Consider the following 18637-nt stretch of genomic DNA (forward strand, 5'->3'; position numbering starts at 1 on the left):
ATGAATACATGAACATAGTTAAAAATTTTGAGATTCAACTAAACAGACTTTGCTTATCGTGTCAGAATCATATAAGATTAAGTTTAAATTTGATCAAAAGTTTCCGGGTCGTCACAAATAGCAAGTATTTTTCTTAGCAAACATATTGACGAGTCCTTAGAATCTACATATTATATGATCGAAGATCCAAGTATATTATGGAAAATACTCAAAGATAGATACGATATTAATTATCAAGAAATAACGGTGATCCATGAAAGAATAAAATTAAAGATGTTAGTAGACGCTCCTATAAGAATCCCGGAGATTCTTATTAATGATCTGGTAACGTGGATCATCAGTCTAGTATTTCTTGAATACATGAACATCTTGTTTAGCTCTACAAATAAGTCCCAAAAGAAAAGAAAACAATAGTGAATCTGTTGAAAAATCTTGATCAAATAAACCCTGAGCTACCTTGAAACTTGAATGGTTTGAATTTTCTAAGATGCCTAGCTTGTTATGTATCACTCATAAATAAATGGTTTTAGACCATAACGCATATATTTTATTAAGTGTTATCTTTTATGTACTTCATATTGTAACTTGTTTGCAGGTAATATAATTTGATTATCTTGCTGAAATATAACTCATTATTTACTTATCTTATTTGAAGTTTTAGTATGAATCCTGCTGAAATACAATATCAATTAAATGGTAAAGACCTATATATTGCAGATAGTGGTAACATACACACTATGATCAAATCTAAGAAATATTTCATTGATTTAAATCAAATGAAGGAATTATAAATACTATATCAGGTCTTGCAAACTTGATATAAGGAACGGAAAAGGCAAAAAATTCATATTACCAAATGGTACGAATTTTTTGATAAACAATGCCATGTTTTCTCCCAAATCAAAGAGAAATTTGTTAAGTTTCTCTGATATATATCATAATGGATATGATTATCAGTCAATGATAACCGGAAATGAGAAATATCTATGTAGCACCGAAAAGCGCATATGATGAAAAACGCATATGATAAAAAGCGCAGCGCATATGATTAAAATTGCATATGATAAAAAGCACATATGATGAAAAGCGTATATGATGAAAAGCGCAGCGCATATGATTAAAAGCGCATATGATGAAAAGCGGAGCGCATATGATTAAAAGTGCATATGATGAAAAGCGCAGCGCATATGATTAAAAGCGCATATGGTGAAAATGATATATGATGAAAAGCGCATATGGTGATTAATGAAAAAGCACAAATGGTGATTAATGAAAAGCACATATGGTGATTAATGAAAAGAATATTGAGAAAGAATCACCAATATTTCTTGAAAGAATTCAAGGTTATATATATGGACCAATTCATCCATCATGTGGACCATTTTGATATTTCATGGTTCTAATAGACGCATCTAGCGGATGGTCTCATATTTGTGTGTTATCAAGCCGTAATATGACATTTGCAAAGTTTCTTGCACAAATTATTAAATTGAGAAGACATTATTCTGATTACACCATTAAAAGGATGAGACTTGATAATGCTGGTGAGTTAACATATCAAGCATTTAATAGGGATTGTTGTTGAACGTCCAGTTGCTCATGTGCATACACAAAATTGGTTTAGCTGAATCAATAGATAAATGCTTGCAGCTAATAACTAGACAATTGGTAATGAGTACAAAACTCTCAATATTTATGGGGACATGTAAATTTATATGATGCGACATTAATTCGCATTAAACCAAGTGCAAGTCATAAATATTCTCCATTACCAACTTAATTTTGGTCGAGAGCCAAATATTTTATATCTTAGAACATTTGGTTGTGCAGTGTATTTTTAATTGCACCACCACAACAAATGGTTCCTCAAAGAAGGATTGAAATATCTGTTGGATATGAAACATCTTCAATCATAAGATATATTGAATCCATGACGGGTAATGTTTTTACAACACGTTTTTGCTGATTGTCATTTTATTGAAAAATTGTTCCCTAGATTAGGGGGAGAAATGAAAAAATAAAATAAAATGATGTTTCATGATGTGAACATCAATTAAAGTATCTTGATCATCGCACAAAAGAATGCGAAATAAAAGTTCAAAAATAATGCATATGCAAGAACTTGCAAATAAATTACCCGATGCATTTACAGATACAAAAAAAAGAGTGACTAAATCATATATATACCAGCAGTAAATGCTTAAGCTAGAATTGAAATTCCAAAAGCTGGCAATAATGTCACTCATGAGTCTTCGTCACGCCAGAAACGTGGGAGACCAATTGGTTCAAATGATAAAAATCTTTGAAAAATAAAATCAGCTGATAATGAGGTAAAAAAAAATGTTCAAGAAGAACCACAAATCAATACTCCTTCTGCAGAGGAGATTGATAATGTCAATACAGAATTTTCAATCAATTATGTACATTCAAAAATATTATGGAACCGAAATGAAATGAAAAATCTTGATGAGATATTTTCATATGATGTTACATATGACATCATGAATGATGATGATGATGATTCAGAACCAAAATCTGTCATGGAATGTCAAAATAGACATGATCGGGATCATTGGAAAGGAGCAATACGAACTAAATTTGAATCGCTCAATAAAAGAAAAGTTTACGGATCAATAGTTATCACTTTTAAAGATGTAAAATGTATGGGATACAAATGAATTTTAATTCGAAAAGAAAATAAGAAAAATGAACTTACAAGGTCAAGCCAGACTTGTAACTCAAGATTTCTCTCAAAGACCAGGAATGGATTATGAGAAAAACTTATCCTCCTGTAATAGATGCAATTACTTTTAGATACTTAATCAACGTGGCAGTTTCTTAAAAAATGCATCTCATGGATGTTGTTACTACTTATATATATGGATCACTTAATAGTGATATATATATATATATATATATATATATATATATATATGTATATATATATATACCTAAAGGGTTTAAGGTATCCAAAAGCATTTAATGAACCAAGGAAATGTATTCCATTAAATCATAAAAGTCTTTATATGGGTTGAAACAATCGGGTCGCATGTGGTATACCCGATTAAGTGATTACTTGATAAGCAAAGGGTATACAAATAATCTTATTTGCCCATGTGTTTTCATTAAGAAACAACATCCGGATATATAATTATAGCTGTTTATGTCGATGATCTTAACATCATAGGTACAAATAAAGAGATTCATGAAGTCATTCAACTTATAAAGAAAGAATTTGAAATGAAAGATCTCGGAAAAACCAAGTATTGCTTTGGTTTACAGATTGAGCATATGCCTAATGGTTTACTTGTACATCAAACAAATTATACCAAAAAGGTTTTAAAACTCTTCAATATGGACAAGGCAAAACCATTAAGTACTCCTATGGTGGTTAGATCACTCAATATTGACACTGATCCATTTCGTCCCCGAGAAGAACATGATGATGTTCTTGGTTCAGAAGTTCCATATCTTAGTGCAATTGGAGCTCTTATATACATTACAAATTGTACGAGACCTGACATTTCTTTTGCAGTTAATTTGTTGGCAAGGTTCAACTCAGCTCCTACCAAAAGACACTGGAATGAGATCAAACAAATATTTCGATACCTCCGAGGAACTACTGATTTAGGATTATTTTATTCTAACGAATCAAAACAAGATTTAGTTGGTTATGCAGATGCAGGTTATTTATCTGATCCACATAAAGCTAAATCTCAAACTGAATATATATTCCTAAATGGAGGCACCACAATATCATGGCGTTCTTAAAACAAACACTTGTTGCAACATCATCAAATCATGCCGAAGTGATTGCATTACATGAAGCTACTCGAGAATCTTTTTGGTTGAGATCAATGACACAACTTATTACTGATTCTTGTGGACTAAAACGCGATAAAAGTCCAACAACTATCTATGAAGATAATGCAGCTTGCATAGCACAGATGAAAGAAGGGTATATCAAAAGTGACCGAACAAAAACACATACCTCCTAAATTCTTCTCATACACTCAAGATCTCATTAAGAACAACCAGATTGAAATGAGATATGTTCAATCCAGCAAAAACTCTGCTGATCTTTTTACCAAAGCACTCCCAACTGCTATTTTCATAACACACGTTCACAATATTGGAATGAGACATGTTCAAAAGATGTAAAAGATCAACGATGTCTACTTGAGGGGGAGTCAACTCTATGCTGCACTCTTTTTCCCTTAGCTAAAGTTTTTTTTCCCAATGGGTTTTCTTTAGCAAGGTTTTTAATGAGGCAGTACTAGTTTCTCTCTAAATAAAATTGTCAGCCAAGGGGGAGTGTTATGAAAATCAAAAGTCATGCAAAGTGGTCGACAATATATTTGACTATATCTTGTGATGTTTACATATTGAAAATAAGGAGCATTGTACAGTAAGTTATATACTATAAATATGCATCAAATGCAATTGTAAATGGTGTACAATTTTCTCTAAATATATTTTTCTTCCTCTCTATTTTCTCTCTACATTACATCAATAGAAATCTATAGGCCACTAAAGGTAGTTATAAACCTACTGAATTATAACATCTATAAATTTATAGTGAGGATAAATGAGTAAATAATCAACGCTAAATCTAATTCAAATTATCTTTACGACGTTAGCTTTAAAATGCTAAATGCATACAACAAATGTTTTGTCAAAACACGTTATTGCAAAAACGTTATGACGAAAACGTTGAGAACCGCAGCAACGTGCGGGCTTACGAATCTAGTTCATCATCATTTTTTGACGGCACAATACAGTAATACACAGGGAGCAAAGGCTGATAACATAAATATATGTACTGTACGTTGTATTACCATTAGATACAACATTGTTGTTTTTACACTAATAATGATATGAAATGGCGAAATATGTATTCGGTAAGCAGCCAATTGTCAACGACCTTCATCTCCTTAACTCTTCACCTTTAGCAAATTTATTAGACTTATGCTTGAAACTAAAATCACCATCTAATCATACACTACGACTTCATGCCCGGATTATTAAATCCAGATTTTGTAAAGAAACATTCATTTTAAACAGATTGATTGATGTGTATGGCAAGTGCGGGCTTGTTGATGATGCATACAAGGTGTTTGGTCAAATGCCTGACAGAAACATATTTTCCTGGAATGCTGTTTTATCTACACTCACGAATGCAGGTCTGTTAGATGAAGCGGATAAAGTTTTTAGGTCTATGCCTGAGACCGACCAGTGCTCATGGAATTCTATGGTGTCAGGTTTTGCTCGACATGATCGGTTTGATGAGTCTGTTGAGTTTTTTGTACGTATGCATGTTCAGGATTTTGTGCATAACCAGTATTCGTATGGTAGTGCTCTTAGTTCGTGTGCGGGCTTGAGAAATATGAAAATGGGTACTCAGATTCATGCTTCTGTTTTGAAGTCTCCTTACCAACGAGACGTTTATATTGGTAGTGCTCTTATAGACATGTATTCGAAATGCGGTAATGTGGGTTGTGCTCAAAGAGTGTTTGATGGAATGAGTCAACGTAATGTAGTTTCTTGGAATAGTTTGATCACATGTTATGAACAAAATGGGCCGGCTTATGAAGCTCTTTTAGTTTTTAAAAAGATGATGGACTTTGGGATTGAACCAGATGAGGTCACCTTAGCGAGCGTCATAAGTGCTTGTGCAAGCTTATCCAAGTTGGATTTGGGTCGGGAAATTCATAACAGGGTTATTAAGTTTGATAAACTAAGGGATGATATTGTCATATGCAACTCGTTGGTTGATTTGTATGCAAAGTGCAGTAGAATAGTTGAAGCAAGATGGATTTTTGATACAATGCCAGTTAAAAATATTATAACGGAGACCTCTATCATTAGTGGTTATGCAAAGTCTGCTAATATTGACACCGCACGTTCTATTTTTGTTAATATGCCGGATAGGAATATAGTTTCGTGGAACGCACTTATAGCTGGCTACACGCAGAATGGAGATAACGAAACCGCATTAGGACTGTTTCGGAAGCTGAAACGTGATAATGTATTTCCAACACATTACACTTTTGGGAATCTTCTTAGTGCGTGTGCAAACCTGGCTGATCTGAGACTAGGGCAGCAGGCTCACACACATGTTTTAAAACACGGATTTAGATTTGAATCCGGACCCGAAAGTGATAGTATATTTGTAGGGAACTCTCTGATAGATATGTATGTTAAATGTGGATCTGTAGAAGATGGAAAACAAGTGTTTGAAAACATGGTTGACAGAGATTGGGTATCATGGAATGCAATCATAATTGGGTTGGCTCAAAACGGTTATGGGGTTGAAACGGTTGATTTATTTAACAGAATGTTGGCATCTGGTGAGAAACCGGATCATGTTACTATGATTGGTCTGCTTTCTGGTTGCAGTCATGCTGGTTTAGTTGACGAGGGTCGTCATTATTTCTACTCGATGAGTAAAGAATATGGAATAGAACCAATGAGTGATCATTACGCGTGTATTGTGGATATACTTGGTCGAGCTGGTTGTCTTGAAGAAGCTAAGAAGTTAATCGAGACAATGCCGATGCAAGCGGATGCTGTTGTATGGGCGTCTTTGCTCGGTGGTTGTAAAGTTCACGGTAACATAGAGTTGGGGAAGTATGTGGCTGAAAAGTTGATAGAAATAGATGGAGATAATTCGGGTCCGTATGTATTGCTTTCGAATATGTACGCTGAAATGGGAAAGTGGAAGGATGTGAAAAGAGTTAGAAAGCTAATGAAGCAACGGGGTGTGGTTAAACAACCGGGTTGTAGTTGGATTGAAGTTGAGGGAAAAGTTAATGTTTTTATGGTGAAAGATAGACGACAGTTAGGTAAAAAGAAAGAAATATATTTGATGTTGAAAACACTTGGTAAAGCTATGAAGTCATTGGGGGGATATTATGTTCCTAATGCTGCTCGAGATTTGGAGGCAGATGAAGAGGAGGAGTGTTCCGATACAAATTCATTGGAACCACAACTCTACAATTAAGTCACATTATAGTTTTATAGTATGAGATTATTGGCATTTATAAAGCATTCCATTGTTCTTCCTTGAGCATATATACACTTCAACGTTCGATTCTGAATGAGCCCACAAAGATAACAAGAAAACGAGATTTGTTGTAGAACTTGTCAACAGATTATCGAAGAAGGTCGTAGCTGCCCCTAGTCTTCCATTAATTAGTTTGAGTACCAAACTACTAGTGAAATACTACTACATCAACAGGTGCAGTCTCCATAGAACTGAAGTACTGAACTCATAGATGGAGAGTATCAGACCTTTTAGTTACGTCAAATATTAAACCAAGTTATAAACCTTTGTATCCATCCATGTGCATTCCTGTTCTTTTTCTCTTAAACACCGTAGTAAATTCTTTACCTCAGATTCCTATTTACTTTTCGCCTTTTTTTTATAAAGAAACTATAATAATAATAATAAATCTATCAATACGTCCACATTGTTGGAAGTATACGCAAATGTTCCAAACTAACGGTGTTTTAATGTCGCATTTTATGAATTCATTATCTTTTTTCTTTTTGTCAAGTTAATATATTAATTAACACTCATATTTCTTAATAAAAGAAAAAGTAAATAAATAGTCAACCAAAGGTTGTATGAAAAGCTAATGTGACCTTAACTAATTTTTTAATGTATCGACTAAACGTTACACTATTAGAGAAAGCATCACTTCCCTTAAACCGTAATTTGTTTTAAGAAAATATGCCTAGACTACTCCACCATTTTCTTGAGTTATCAGAACAATCAACGCTAATTGAAAATAATATCAAAGCATGAAATGGTCTCCATTCTATGGATATTGAGCTCCAAAATCACCTTTAAGTTGCATTAGAAGAGTCATTGCCTCTAGGTTCATTTTGGTATGCAAAAGACGCAAACACACCCAAATCATTGGTTTAATTACTGCACAAATTCCTACGACCAGGCTGCGACCTGGGTAATTCAAGCAGCTACATGAATCTTACTACTTTCTTATTAGATGGTTAAAAAGTTTATTAAAAACCTATATATTGTTTTTATATTATACAAGAACAATTTGACTCGATCTAAACCCACCCATCTACAACTCAGCCCCAACTAATACAAAATGAAGTAAGATAGCCATTATCCAATTCCCAGAAACAAATTATATGTATATTCTCATCTCAGTTAGTGGAACCCTTCTCTTCTAGACCTTAGTAAAGAATCTTCAGCTGGAAATATATACACAAAAAAAAGACGTTAGTTCAACATATTAAAAGCAATATAAATAAGTTCCCCTACTTACGAAAAAAATGCACCTATAGATTATTCATAAATTGCTTCAAAATCAAAATATTCAAAGCACAGATTAATGGCTTAATGCCTTTGTCTACACCTCATAGCAGTAAAATGGAAATCTCAAAAAAATATTAAGGATATCAGGTGTTATTAGAGAGTGCATTCATATAAGCTTAGCTAGGGACAACCTAAAGACAATTTTAGAGTAAATAAGTGGGCTATTAAATCCTCCTATTGTTGCTGTCAGTGTGCAAGATTATCACTATGGGTGATCAACTTAAGGCAGAAATGAACAAATGATCTAGGAACACTAATAACACAGCCATATAAATATAAATTAAATTTAATAAGCAGAGCACTTTAATACAAAAACTGCATGCATTGATTCGGATAGTAAACACATATACATAAGGGTAAAAAAAAATGTCAACTGACCAGGCTTTGATGAATGAAAGTATTTTAAGGCAACGTTGGTGGAGACAAAAAAAATAAAATAAAATGTGTGGAGGTCAAGTGGTAGTTACCATGAGCGTCATCGGTGTCATCCCTATCACCAGTTTGAGTAGTGAAGAATGGGGTAAGGTAGTTCCTATCTAATGCCCTGAAAGATACCGCACTGCTTCCAACCAACCAACCAACAACGTTAGTCCTCCAAACAAGTAGTGATAAACAAACAATATTATAATCAATTTAAAAAAAAAAAAAAAAAAAAGGTGTTCAATAACCTAACCTTCTATGAAATTCTTTAAGTCTCATCTTTAGTCTGTTCCCAGATGATGATGATGACTCTTCTTCATCATAAGGAGCCACGTAACCGTTGTTGTTAGCTTCAAAGGTCTATACCCAAAGGAAGAAGAGAGTGAGAGAGTTTACAAGTCACATAATAATAAATAAATGATAACTATAATACTCTTATCAATTAATACGATTATAGTCTGTTAAACATTCAACTTTCAAAACAGAATACTTTAAAATATACTACTATTGCAATGCATGAATTTCATTTTTGAGTTGCAACTTTTAACTTACACAAGAGACTTGGTAGAGTCTAATCTTGAAGCAGTAATACAAGTGGTATTTGCCATATTAATAGTTTTACATACATGATACTGAATATTCACAAATTAGTTTCAGTACTGATACTGTAAAAGACATTGCTTTGGTTCAATAAAATGTGACTTGGAAGAAAAAAGAGTACTTTAATAGAAGACATATGAAGCCAAAGGCACATTACTTGAGATATAACATGAAGGCTAACAAAAAAATACCAATTATGGCTATAGTAGTGCTATTATTAAGTAAGTAGTAGAGTACATGATTATAATATTAAGAAAAGCAGGCAGTCGTACTCACATCACTCAAGTGATCCAAGTGGACCTCATGGGTATCTCCTACCACTTGTAGAGCTTCTAGCATAGTACCTGTTGACCCTCCAATAAGTAGAACCTGCATTATTAAATTAAATTAACTTAAATACTATACTCTGTTAGAAGAAGAAATATAAATACCGAAAGGCCAAATCTAATGCATTTGCATACAGGCTTAACGAGAATTTGAGAGCCATTTTCACTCAAAGATCAAAATGATTAGGCTATAATAAACTAGTTCTCTATTTTATGTAGTCTATGCGACCTCATCATAGTTAAAAATAAGCCGAATAGTATAAAGTAAAGTGCAATGTCTGAACTATCTCGCATACAAGTACAGGGATTGCTTTCTTAAAAAAAGTCGGGATTCCTACAGTTAGAATTGTATAACAAACGTCAAGATTCATACCGTTAACACAACAATTGCAGTGGTTGCAGTAAATATAGTCTGACCATGTCCTTCTGGGAGATCATGAAGTGATTGCAAAGCAAGGGCGAAAGCCATAGCCCCTCTAAGCCCTGTGTGTTGTTCATCATACATACAAGAATCAGTAAATAAATCTTCTTTGTAACCAAATCAGTGAAGAAGCATTGCATTTTTTAAACATGGAACTTTTTTTTATTTCTCTGCTTACCACTGTACCAAAGTGCTTTCTGGTGTGTCTTGGGTATTTGTCTTTGTGCAGGTCGAACCAAGTTCAACAAATATGCACAAGAAAACACATTTGCAGCCCTTCACAAGATTAAAAAAAAATAATCCATCAGTAACTACTTTCTGTGCTGTTGCAACTAATTCACAACGATAGTATCACAAAACAAACACAGCATCAAATGAAATCAACAATCAAAATAAAAGCATAAAACACTACTCAGGTAATAAACTAAACGTACCTTGCTAATCCAATAATTATCTGGGACAATCACGGGTCAGTTAAGGAAGAAAAAAAAATAGAATTTGCTAGCACGAACCATATGAATCTAACGACATCTTTGACTAACAAAAAAGGATACAATAGAAAAGAAGATGAATCCCACGTGGGACCAGCTATGCTGTTCCATAGCAATGTCAAAACCCATGTATATGAATCTGCAACAAATCAACAAAAATCAGTAGGTATAGTTTTAAGGAAACAAAATACAACAAAATGTTTAGAAGATTAACTAATACTAAAAAGTGAAATAAAAAGGGGGTTTACTTACACAAATGTCTCTGCTAAAGATGATATCAGATGGAAAAAAGCAGCAACAAATTTCTGAGAGTTTTCAGACAAGTTGGAGAAGGAATAATGCTTCATCACCTAGCCAAAAAATGCCACAACATTTTTGCTAATAAGAATCTTTCTGACAAAATGAGATAGAGCTTCGAACAACTAAAACAATGTGTTAACTAACCATTCCGGTGAACAAAATTGACACAATACCAGACAGACCAAGCCCTTCTGCCAGCATGTACCTGAATTGAAAATAGTAAACCATAAATCACATATAAATACACAGTGTAGACTCTACTCATTTAACAGTATGTAAATGTATGTAAGTATATATATGTAGTGGAGCTTACGAAAAGTATGGAAAAAGGACAAACAGACAGCATTCCAAGTTTTGCAGACTGAAATATGAATAATGGGTTCAGCAGTTAGTACAAATCTTCTAAGAGGAAACAGTAGTGTCATGATGGCATCATAACACGAGGCACTTACTTATCAATGTCAAGACCTGCATACTTAAATAGGTTCCTGCAGTCAAGGTTTTACACCAATACTCAAGATAAAATTGACGGCTAATGTCCAAAGAGCCAAGGATATTGGGTGATCCAGATGCATGAAATATAAGTGGTGGATTTTGTAGTTTATAAATATAAATATGTTTTTTCTCTATGAACTTGTTTATCATAGGATGTGTGGTAGTTGCCCAAGCATGGGTTTGTCCAACGCCACATAAGTTACTGGGTAGCTTCTCATTTCTTTAAGGGGTTTATAGGTTTGCACTGTAAATTTTAAGATATAGTTTATAACAGATTGCCTAAGTAAAACCCTTTATCCCAAATATTTCACAACAATAAACACATAGAAACAATACATATTTAAGAATATTAGTTACTACTAAAAGGATATCAAAGCAGAAGTAAATCCAACTCCAACACCTGTCACAGAAGAATGAGACAATCTAAGTAATCTCAATGAACGAAATACAATAGTGAAAGAAACACAAATTATTAGAGATATATATTTTGTATACACATGATACATATGTTTTAAGCTTTAACATTTAAGTCTGGTTATTGTTTTCATTGTCATTGATTGCAAGTGAAGCCAGAGACCAAAGCCCACATCGTATTCTATAAATCCCTTTTTCAGCACATAGAGATACAGAATCATGACACCCTACTTATTACATGGCTACAACAAGCATGACACTGAAAATAATAGGTCAAGATATGATGAAACGCAATTGCAGAGATGGGATGAACTACACAGGGAGGAAAGAAAAGATGTGATTCACGTTAACAGCATTAGAAGTCTATTTACTACATTTTGGAACCCAACAACTAAATTTAATAAAGAAGATGGAAGAATAATTAAGCATATGTGTTATGCCATGGGTATAAAATAACTCATCTCATTGATCTCTTCTACAGTTTATATGAAGTGATTTGATAAGGCAAACAAATAAGGAATAGTCGTGAAAGAGAACATGAAAACAAGCCACCTTTTGATTTAAGGATGTTAGTATTCGATGTCAACATTGTTTAGTATCCAAGTATCAGAGGTGATGATGTACAGTTAAGGAAATCCAAAAGGTGTACGGAGATGCTATATGTATGAAAGAAAGACTATACTTTCATCCTAATAATGACTAATGATCACAAAATTCACAGGTAAATATATATAGATATAGAAACCAAATCCCATACTTATATAATTCCCAATCTATATTGTTTATGAGACCTAATAAACAATCACCGGTGGTGTAAAAAAAAACTCCATCAAAACCCAGTTGTGGTAAATTTCTTCACAACCATGAAACTTACACAACCTTTCCTTGTATCGATGAACCTTATATTTATGACACTCACCAATAAACGTGATCAGTTTCATAGAGCTTATATCATTATTGGTAAAAATTATCAACGGTAAATGCAAGTGACCTCTGAAGAACAATGTCGAAAATACTTGTACTTCATCTTGGGTCCACATACTTTGAAGGCATTTTCCAAGTCTGAGTGATTCACCTTGACAACGTCCTATACTCTATATAGATACACTATCATATCTAGAGATGTAAAAAAGTATAAATTCTATTATATTCCATGGAATAGATAATCCATACCATGACAAAGAGATTATTTAGTTCCTATGTAGCATAAGTGGGGATCAGAAAATCCAATAATTTAGCTAGTGATGCATTCAAATTATCTATGTCCAGAAAGGAAACGGGAATTGGTTGAAAACAAGGTAGAATTTTTATCCTATCAAGTTTACAGCTAGTGATACTCAGGAAAAGAAATGTCACCATAGAACTGAGACACCACAATGAGAACTTGACTAGAAGGTATTAATTGGGGAACTGCTAGTTGCTGATTATGTCACGATGATCTGCATTTTTTTAGGTATACAACTTGCTTGATGAGGTGATTTAGGGCACATAACAGTCAACCATAACTGCAACTAGACCAGACTGAACTCACTGAAGACATTGCAGACAGATGAGATATGAGTGCTCAAAGAAGAAGAAGAAGAAGAAGAGTAGTCAACTTGAACCGGATGAAAAGAAGGCAAAGATCAATCAGAGAAGTTCACTTGAACCAGAATCAAGTGCAGGTGGACCAGAGATGAGTCTCATTAAAGTAAGGAAACCAAAATTTGGAATATTCTTATCACCGATAGGTATAGCATAAGTGACAATAAAAAAAAGTTGTTTGCATCAACAAAATCTAAAGCCTGCGTTAACTGACCTGCTGACATGGAACCAACAAAAGTCTCAAGAAACCTGACGATAATCATGAAGACATTGTGTCCAGAAGAATTGTTCTTCACCAATGACATTGTCCTGTGAATATACATTCTATCAGGTTATGTATTTGTATCTTCTTATAACATAACAAAAAATAAGTGTGTCACCGTAAATATTATATCTAGAAGTGAGAGTAAGACAAACCTGTAAAGAGAAATTGCCATCTACAAGGTTGTGCAACATATGTAAAGAGCACATGAAAGCAATAATAATATCAAAGTAAGAAAAAATGGAGTCCCATATTATGAGGTAGGAAAATAGATATTATTTCAAACGCAAACTTACAGCATCATTTAAAACCGATTCACCAAAAACCAATGCATAGAGATTCATGTCAGTCCCAAGCTCCTGTAGATTACATAGCAATTATGTTCATATACAAGTTAAGTTTAACAATGCAAAAGAAGAAGAAGAAGAAGAGGAGGAGGAGGAGGAGGAGGAGGGGGAGGGGGAGGGGGAGGGGGAGGAGAAGGGGGAGGGGGGGGGGAGGAGGAGGAGGAGGAGGAGGAGGAGGAGGAGGAAGAAGAAGATACCTAAGTGTGGATTAATATGGATTAATATGGATTAATATGGACAATGGGAATTGATACCTAAGTGTGTGGGGAGACTAGGGTTTTAAGTATTTAGATGAATCACGAAACGCTTCTTTTTGTAACCTACTAGTAAGAACTTAAATGCAGACTGCAATACACTAATGTCATAGATGTTGGAACTAAAAAGAGATATAACAGCACACAGTCACTAAGATATCTATCGTGTTAAACTCAATCAATATGATATCTTATCCCAAGAGATATGTAGGTCTAGAAACCCAAAACACCTCGACAGGTCTTGAAGAAAAAAAAAATGTGCCATCCCTTTCATGCCCTATAAAGGGGGTGTTTTGTTTGTTAGTGGGAATTATTAAGGATCTCAGTGTAGAATAGGGATCAATATTTAACCTAACTGCCTCGATTGATGGATTTGGAGTAGTCCGGTTTTATTGGGTTTAATACCCAAATTTATTTGTCCACTTTCACAGTCCAAACACTTTGAAAGGGAATGAAACCCATAGATCCAATCCAATTCCCATAAACCAAAAACAGCCTAAGTACACAATCACTACCTAGCATCTGATACCCTCCCATGCAGTGTTCTATACAGGATATAACCAGTAGTTTTGCCCATCTTACATGGAAAAGAGAAACAAGTCACCCTATTGAATGTTATAGATAAAGAATACAAAGGCGATAGAAAAGTAAACCTTTAATTTACCTGAAAAATGGAGAGAACGGTGACAGGATCGGTTGCAGAAATAAGGGCACCAAACATGAGACACTCAACCAATGGAAGACGGTACATGAGATACATTAAACCGCCAAGGTACCTTTAAAGGACAAAAAATACTTCTAATTTTTGAGTAAATGAAATACATTCACTAACATTATTCTTATTATTCTACTTAAAAGTGGTCAATGGGAATACTCACACCAAGAGACCAGTAACGATTGCAGCAATAAATGTTCCCAATATAGCAAATGTTACAATCGCTCCAAAGTTTGAAAAGAATGGTTTCTGAATATAGACGATATCAAGAGAATTAATAAAAATGTACAAAAATGTATGTTTACATAACAAGAGAACTGAGTAGTCATGATAACTTACAGGTGCTAAACTGAATCCTGATTGGGTAAACACACAAAAGGTCAAGAGAAACAACAACCAAGGGTCCAATAGATAGATAGATAGATAGATAGATAGATTAATCAACAAACAAATAATAATAATAAGTGATATAATAAGGATATAATATGATGGGAGGTAACAGAAAAAGGAAGAAGAACTCCTCATGGAAATTGAACCAGGCCCTGATACTAGTTTCAGTATTTGAGATATTTGCAAGTCCACCAACAATTAGCCCTGTGAAAAGCGACCTCCTCAACTCAAATGTCTACTATAATTAAATAACAGGAGTAACATATATAGAATATAGAAGATATAATAAAAAGGAAATATAGAGAGGTGTTTAGTTTACCAATAAGAAGGGAGGCACTTGCTTCAGGAAGATAATAAAATTTATGACGACGTAAAACATGGCCAAGAATGAATGAAAGAACAAGCATCATAATTTGAAGAAGAATACCAACACCAGCCGCTTGTTGATCATTGCCGGGGCTCCCCCCACCATGTGTCGGTTCAGCAGGAGATATTTGCAACTCATCCATTCCCCCCTTTCACTTCACTTCCCTCCCTTGTTGATTTCTCTATCTCGCACACGATACGATAGTACCACTTAATTGCTTGATCACTTCAATCCTTGTTCCTTTCTTCAACCCTATTTTTTATATTTATTTAGGGCTACGTTTGATTTGGGGGAATTTAATGGAGTAGAATGCACAGGATGAAACTGAAGGAGAATTCAGTCAATTCCTCTGCATATAGAATTAGAATCAACAGTAAAAAATAAATCAAAATTGATGATAAGCTTGAACAAGGGAAAAAAGGAAGCTAGTACTGGTAATAAAGATTAAATAATAAATGATCTCAAATCCAACTCCAATCCAAAATCCTATTAAATTAAAAATAGTACTGTATAGTATAAACCGGGTTCACAAAACAATTTGCTATAACATACGTAATTCAATGTACGAATCTGAATACTAATGAAAATATAACAAGATCGTGGAGCAATAAAAAAGACATACGTGTTACCGGAGGTGAGATCAAAATGCAACGACGAGCAGATGATGACGACGACAACGGTTCTAGGGTTAGAACTTGCACCGGATTTCAGTTTTGTTTATCTCATGTGCATCTCACGTGACCTTTTTTATCACCTCGTTTGTCCGCCACGAGCCCACAGACTGCTTTTTTTCAATTTCTTCAAATTTCTAGAAATTCCAAATTTCACACCATTTTTTTTTCCTTTTTATAGAAAAGAAATATTCTCAAGCTTATATATATATATATATATATATATATATATATATATATATATATATATATATATATATATATATATATATATAGGGGCAAAATCAATGGTGAAGTAACCAATCGGGGGAAGCAAAATTTTTTTTTTTTTTTTTGAAATTTTTTTTTTCGGCATCAAGATCACACGAAAATATGAACATTTAGAAGAGACACTTCGTGATGAATGTTATTATTTACGCGGGAAAACGATCGACAAAAATAACATTCAAAATAATATTGTTGGTGAAAAATATGAACGTTTTTTTTTCATGTTTTGTGAAGTAAAATAATATATATATATACCTTTCCTCTAGCCTAAAACCTAAATGTATTTTTTTTAACGACGATTTGTTTGGCATCAGTAGATCGTTATCATTTGCACGTATCACACACGTTCGGATGGAAACCTGAATTCGATCGACGGTACCCGGGAACACATCCATTCGGGCAGTGTCCTTGGGTAGAGGTTCGTGAACGAATCCGGTTAAACCTCCATATAGTGCTAATATATACACCATTATTGGTGTTCAATTGTTTTAAAGAAAATTATGACATCTCTAAGGATCGAATTCATGACATCTCTCTATCATATGACACAAAGTACATGGTGAGAACGACCCCACATGTATTACTATGTATTTTCTTTCTATTTTATCTCTTTATTTCTTTATGATATACAATATACAACCAATTGATTCAAGTTGCTCTTGGCCTATCTCCAATAAGTCAAACTTTCTAGCCCATTTTGTCATCTTTCACCATCAGCTCAACTTGCCACCCCAGTTTGTCTTAAAAAAAAAAAAAAAAAATGTGAGAATGGGCCACCTAGCTTTAATAGGTTCCAAACCCTGAACAAACTCTCATTCTGCAGCATTAAAGAACATTGTCATCGTCGACAAGGTTGTATGCTCAACTCTTAGGTGAAGCAAATCACGACGTAAAAAAAACGTTACAAAAAAGGAATACATAGTCAAGAAATGCAACCAATCGGTGATTATCAGTCAATTCGGTACAACAAATAAGGAAAATAAGTTACTTTGTTTTTTATTATCAACGTTTTCTTCCAGTTTGAACATTCGTCATTTCAAATTTCGAACTACAAGGGAGTATTAGATGATAAATTATGCCCAAGTCCAATTTGTGAGTTTTGGTCCATTAAGATTTTATAGGGTTACCCAGTACCGATATAAATACCGTAACAATAATAGAATAATGTTAACGGGATTACATCATATAACAAAAACACTTCTTCTCACCCCTTGTCAAAAAATATCTCCAATCACTATCGCCTCCTTCATATCATTCATCACCACAGTCGTCGCCATCGTCTACAACCAACAACGCCGTTATTACCAGCAACACTTGCAACGAATTAACCTTAAAACAAAGAAAGTAACTTCACACGTCAAACAAAAGATATGTGGAATTTTGTCATGTAAATACTATCATTCGTCGGTTAAAAAAAACAATATTTGGATCTATTGGCTCCTTAGTTACTATTCGGTTTCATTTTTATTTTCCCAAAATCAATCGTAAAGAAGCTTGAAATGGTTTACGTAATATGAGTGTGTAAAAGAATCTTACTTCTCTCCAGGCATGAATAATCACATTCAAGTATATTTCCCGTCTTAATAATGATTTTGTTTTCAATTTGGGACCCGTAATTAAATACATTACATATAGTCATGTAAAGTATATGAACAATTTGAGAAAACTTCTTAGATGATTCTTTGGTCGGCCATTCCATTAAAACGGATAATCCCCTGAGATGTATAGTACTTCAATCTCCCATCCCATCAATATTACAGACGACCATGCATTTAATTTTTCAAATTAAAACTCCAAAGTTCCTCACATCTCCAATAAGGTAGCTGTCTGTCCACGTATTCAAAGTGAATACCTAAAATATCTAACTCCAAAATAACAATTGGTTAGCCTCTTAACACCTCAACATAACTTTCTGCCATCATCATTTGAATCATATTTATGGTGAGGCAAATTAGAGTTCCTA

At 33.9% G+C, this 18637-nt stretch overlaps 2 protein-coding genes across 2 annotated transcripts; one reads left to right on the forward strand and one right to left on the reverse strand.

The window, feature by feature from the left end:
* The first annotated feature begins 4861 nt into the window (after positions 1-4861).
* LOC139899545 (pentatricopeptide repeat-containing protein At2g13600-like) lies at positions 4862-7372 on the forward strand. Its single transcript, XM_071882375.1, has one exon. The coding sequence runs from the start codon at positions 4883-4885 to the stop codon at positions 7001-7003; it is 2121 nt and encodes a 706-aa protein (XP_071738476.1). The 5' UTR covers positions 4862-4882; the 3' UTR covers positions 7004-7372.
* Positions 7373-7865: 493 nt separating this feature from the next.
* Positions 7866-16539, reverse strand: LOC139899546 (sodium/hydrogen exchanger 6). Its single transcript, XM_071882376.1, has 22 exons — positions 16359-16539; positions 15689-16085; positions 15462-15573; positions 15319-15343; positions 15143-15228; positions 14929-15040; positions 13960-14022; positions 13819-13838; positions 13616-13710; positions 11775-11803; positions 11361-11392; positions 11222-11269; positions 11053-11113; positions 10861-10958; positions 10672-10747; positions 10552-10571; positions 10296-10393; positions 10070-10179; positions 9647-9739; positions 9024-9130; positions 8818-8909; positions 7866-8226 (listed from the first exon to the last, which is right to left on the reverse strand). The coding sequence occupies exons 2-22, from the start codon at positions 15876-15878 to the stop codon at positions 8183-8185; spliced, it is 1611 nt and encodes a 536-aa protein (XP_071738477.1). The 5' UTR covers positions 15879-16085; positions 16359-16539; the 3' UTR covers positions 7866-8182.
* Positions 16540-18637: the final 2098 nt, after the last annotated feature.

Source organism: Rutidosis leptorrhynchoides, chromosome 3 (genome assembly GCF_046630445.1).
Source record: "Rutidosis leptorrhynchoides isolate AG116_Rl617_1_P2 chromosome 3, CSIRO_AGI_Rlap_v1, whole genome shotgun sequence".
NCBI classification, from domain to species: Eukaryota; Viridiplantae; Streptophyta; class Magnoliopsida; order Asterales; family Asteraceae; genus Rutidosis; species Rutidosis leptorrhynchoides.

Excerpts from the sequence above, each read along its gene's own strand:
- LOC139899546 (XM_071882376.1), bottom strand. The coding sequence starts at position 15,878 with ATGGATGAGTTGCAAATATCTCCTGCTGAACCGACACATGGTGGGGGG. Across the intron at positions 15,344-15,461 it reads CTGTTACCTCCCATCATATT|CCAATCAGGATTCAGTTTAG; the intron begins ATATCCTTATTA and ends TTGTGTGTTTAC. Across the intron at positions 14,023-14,928 it reads CCGTTCTCTCCATTTTTCAG|GAGCTTGGGACTGACATGAA; the intron begins GTAAATTAAAGG and ends TGTAATCTACAG.
- LOC139899545 (XM_071882375.1), top strand. The coding sequence starts at position 4,883 with ATGGCGAAATATGTATTCGGTAAGCAGCCAATTGTCAACGACCTTCAT.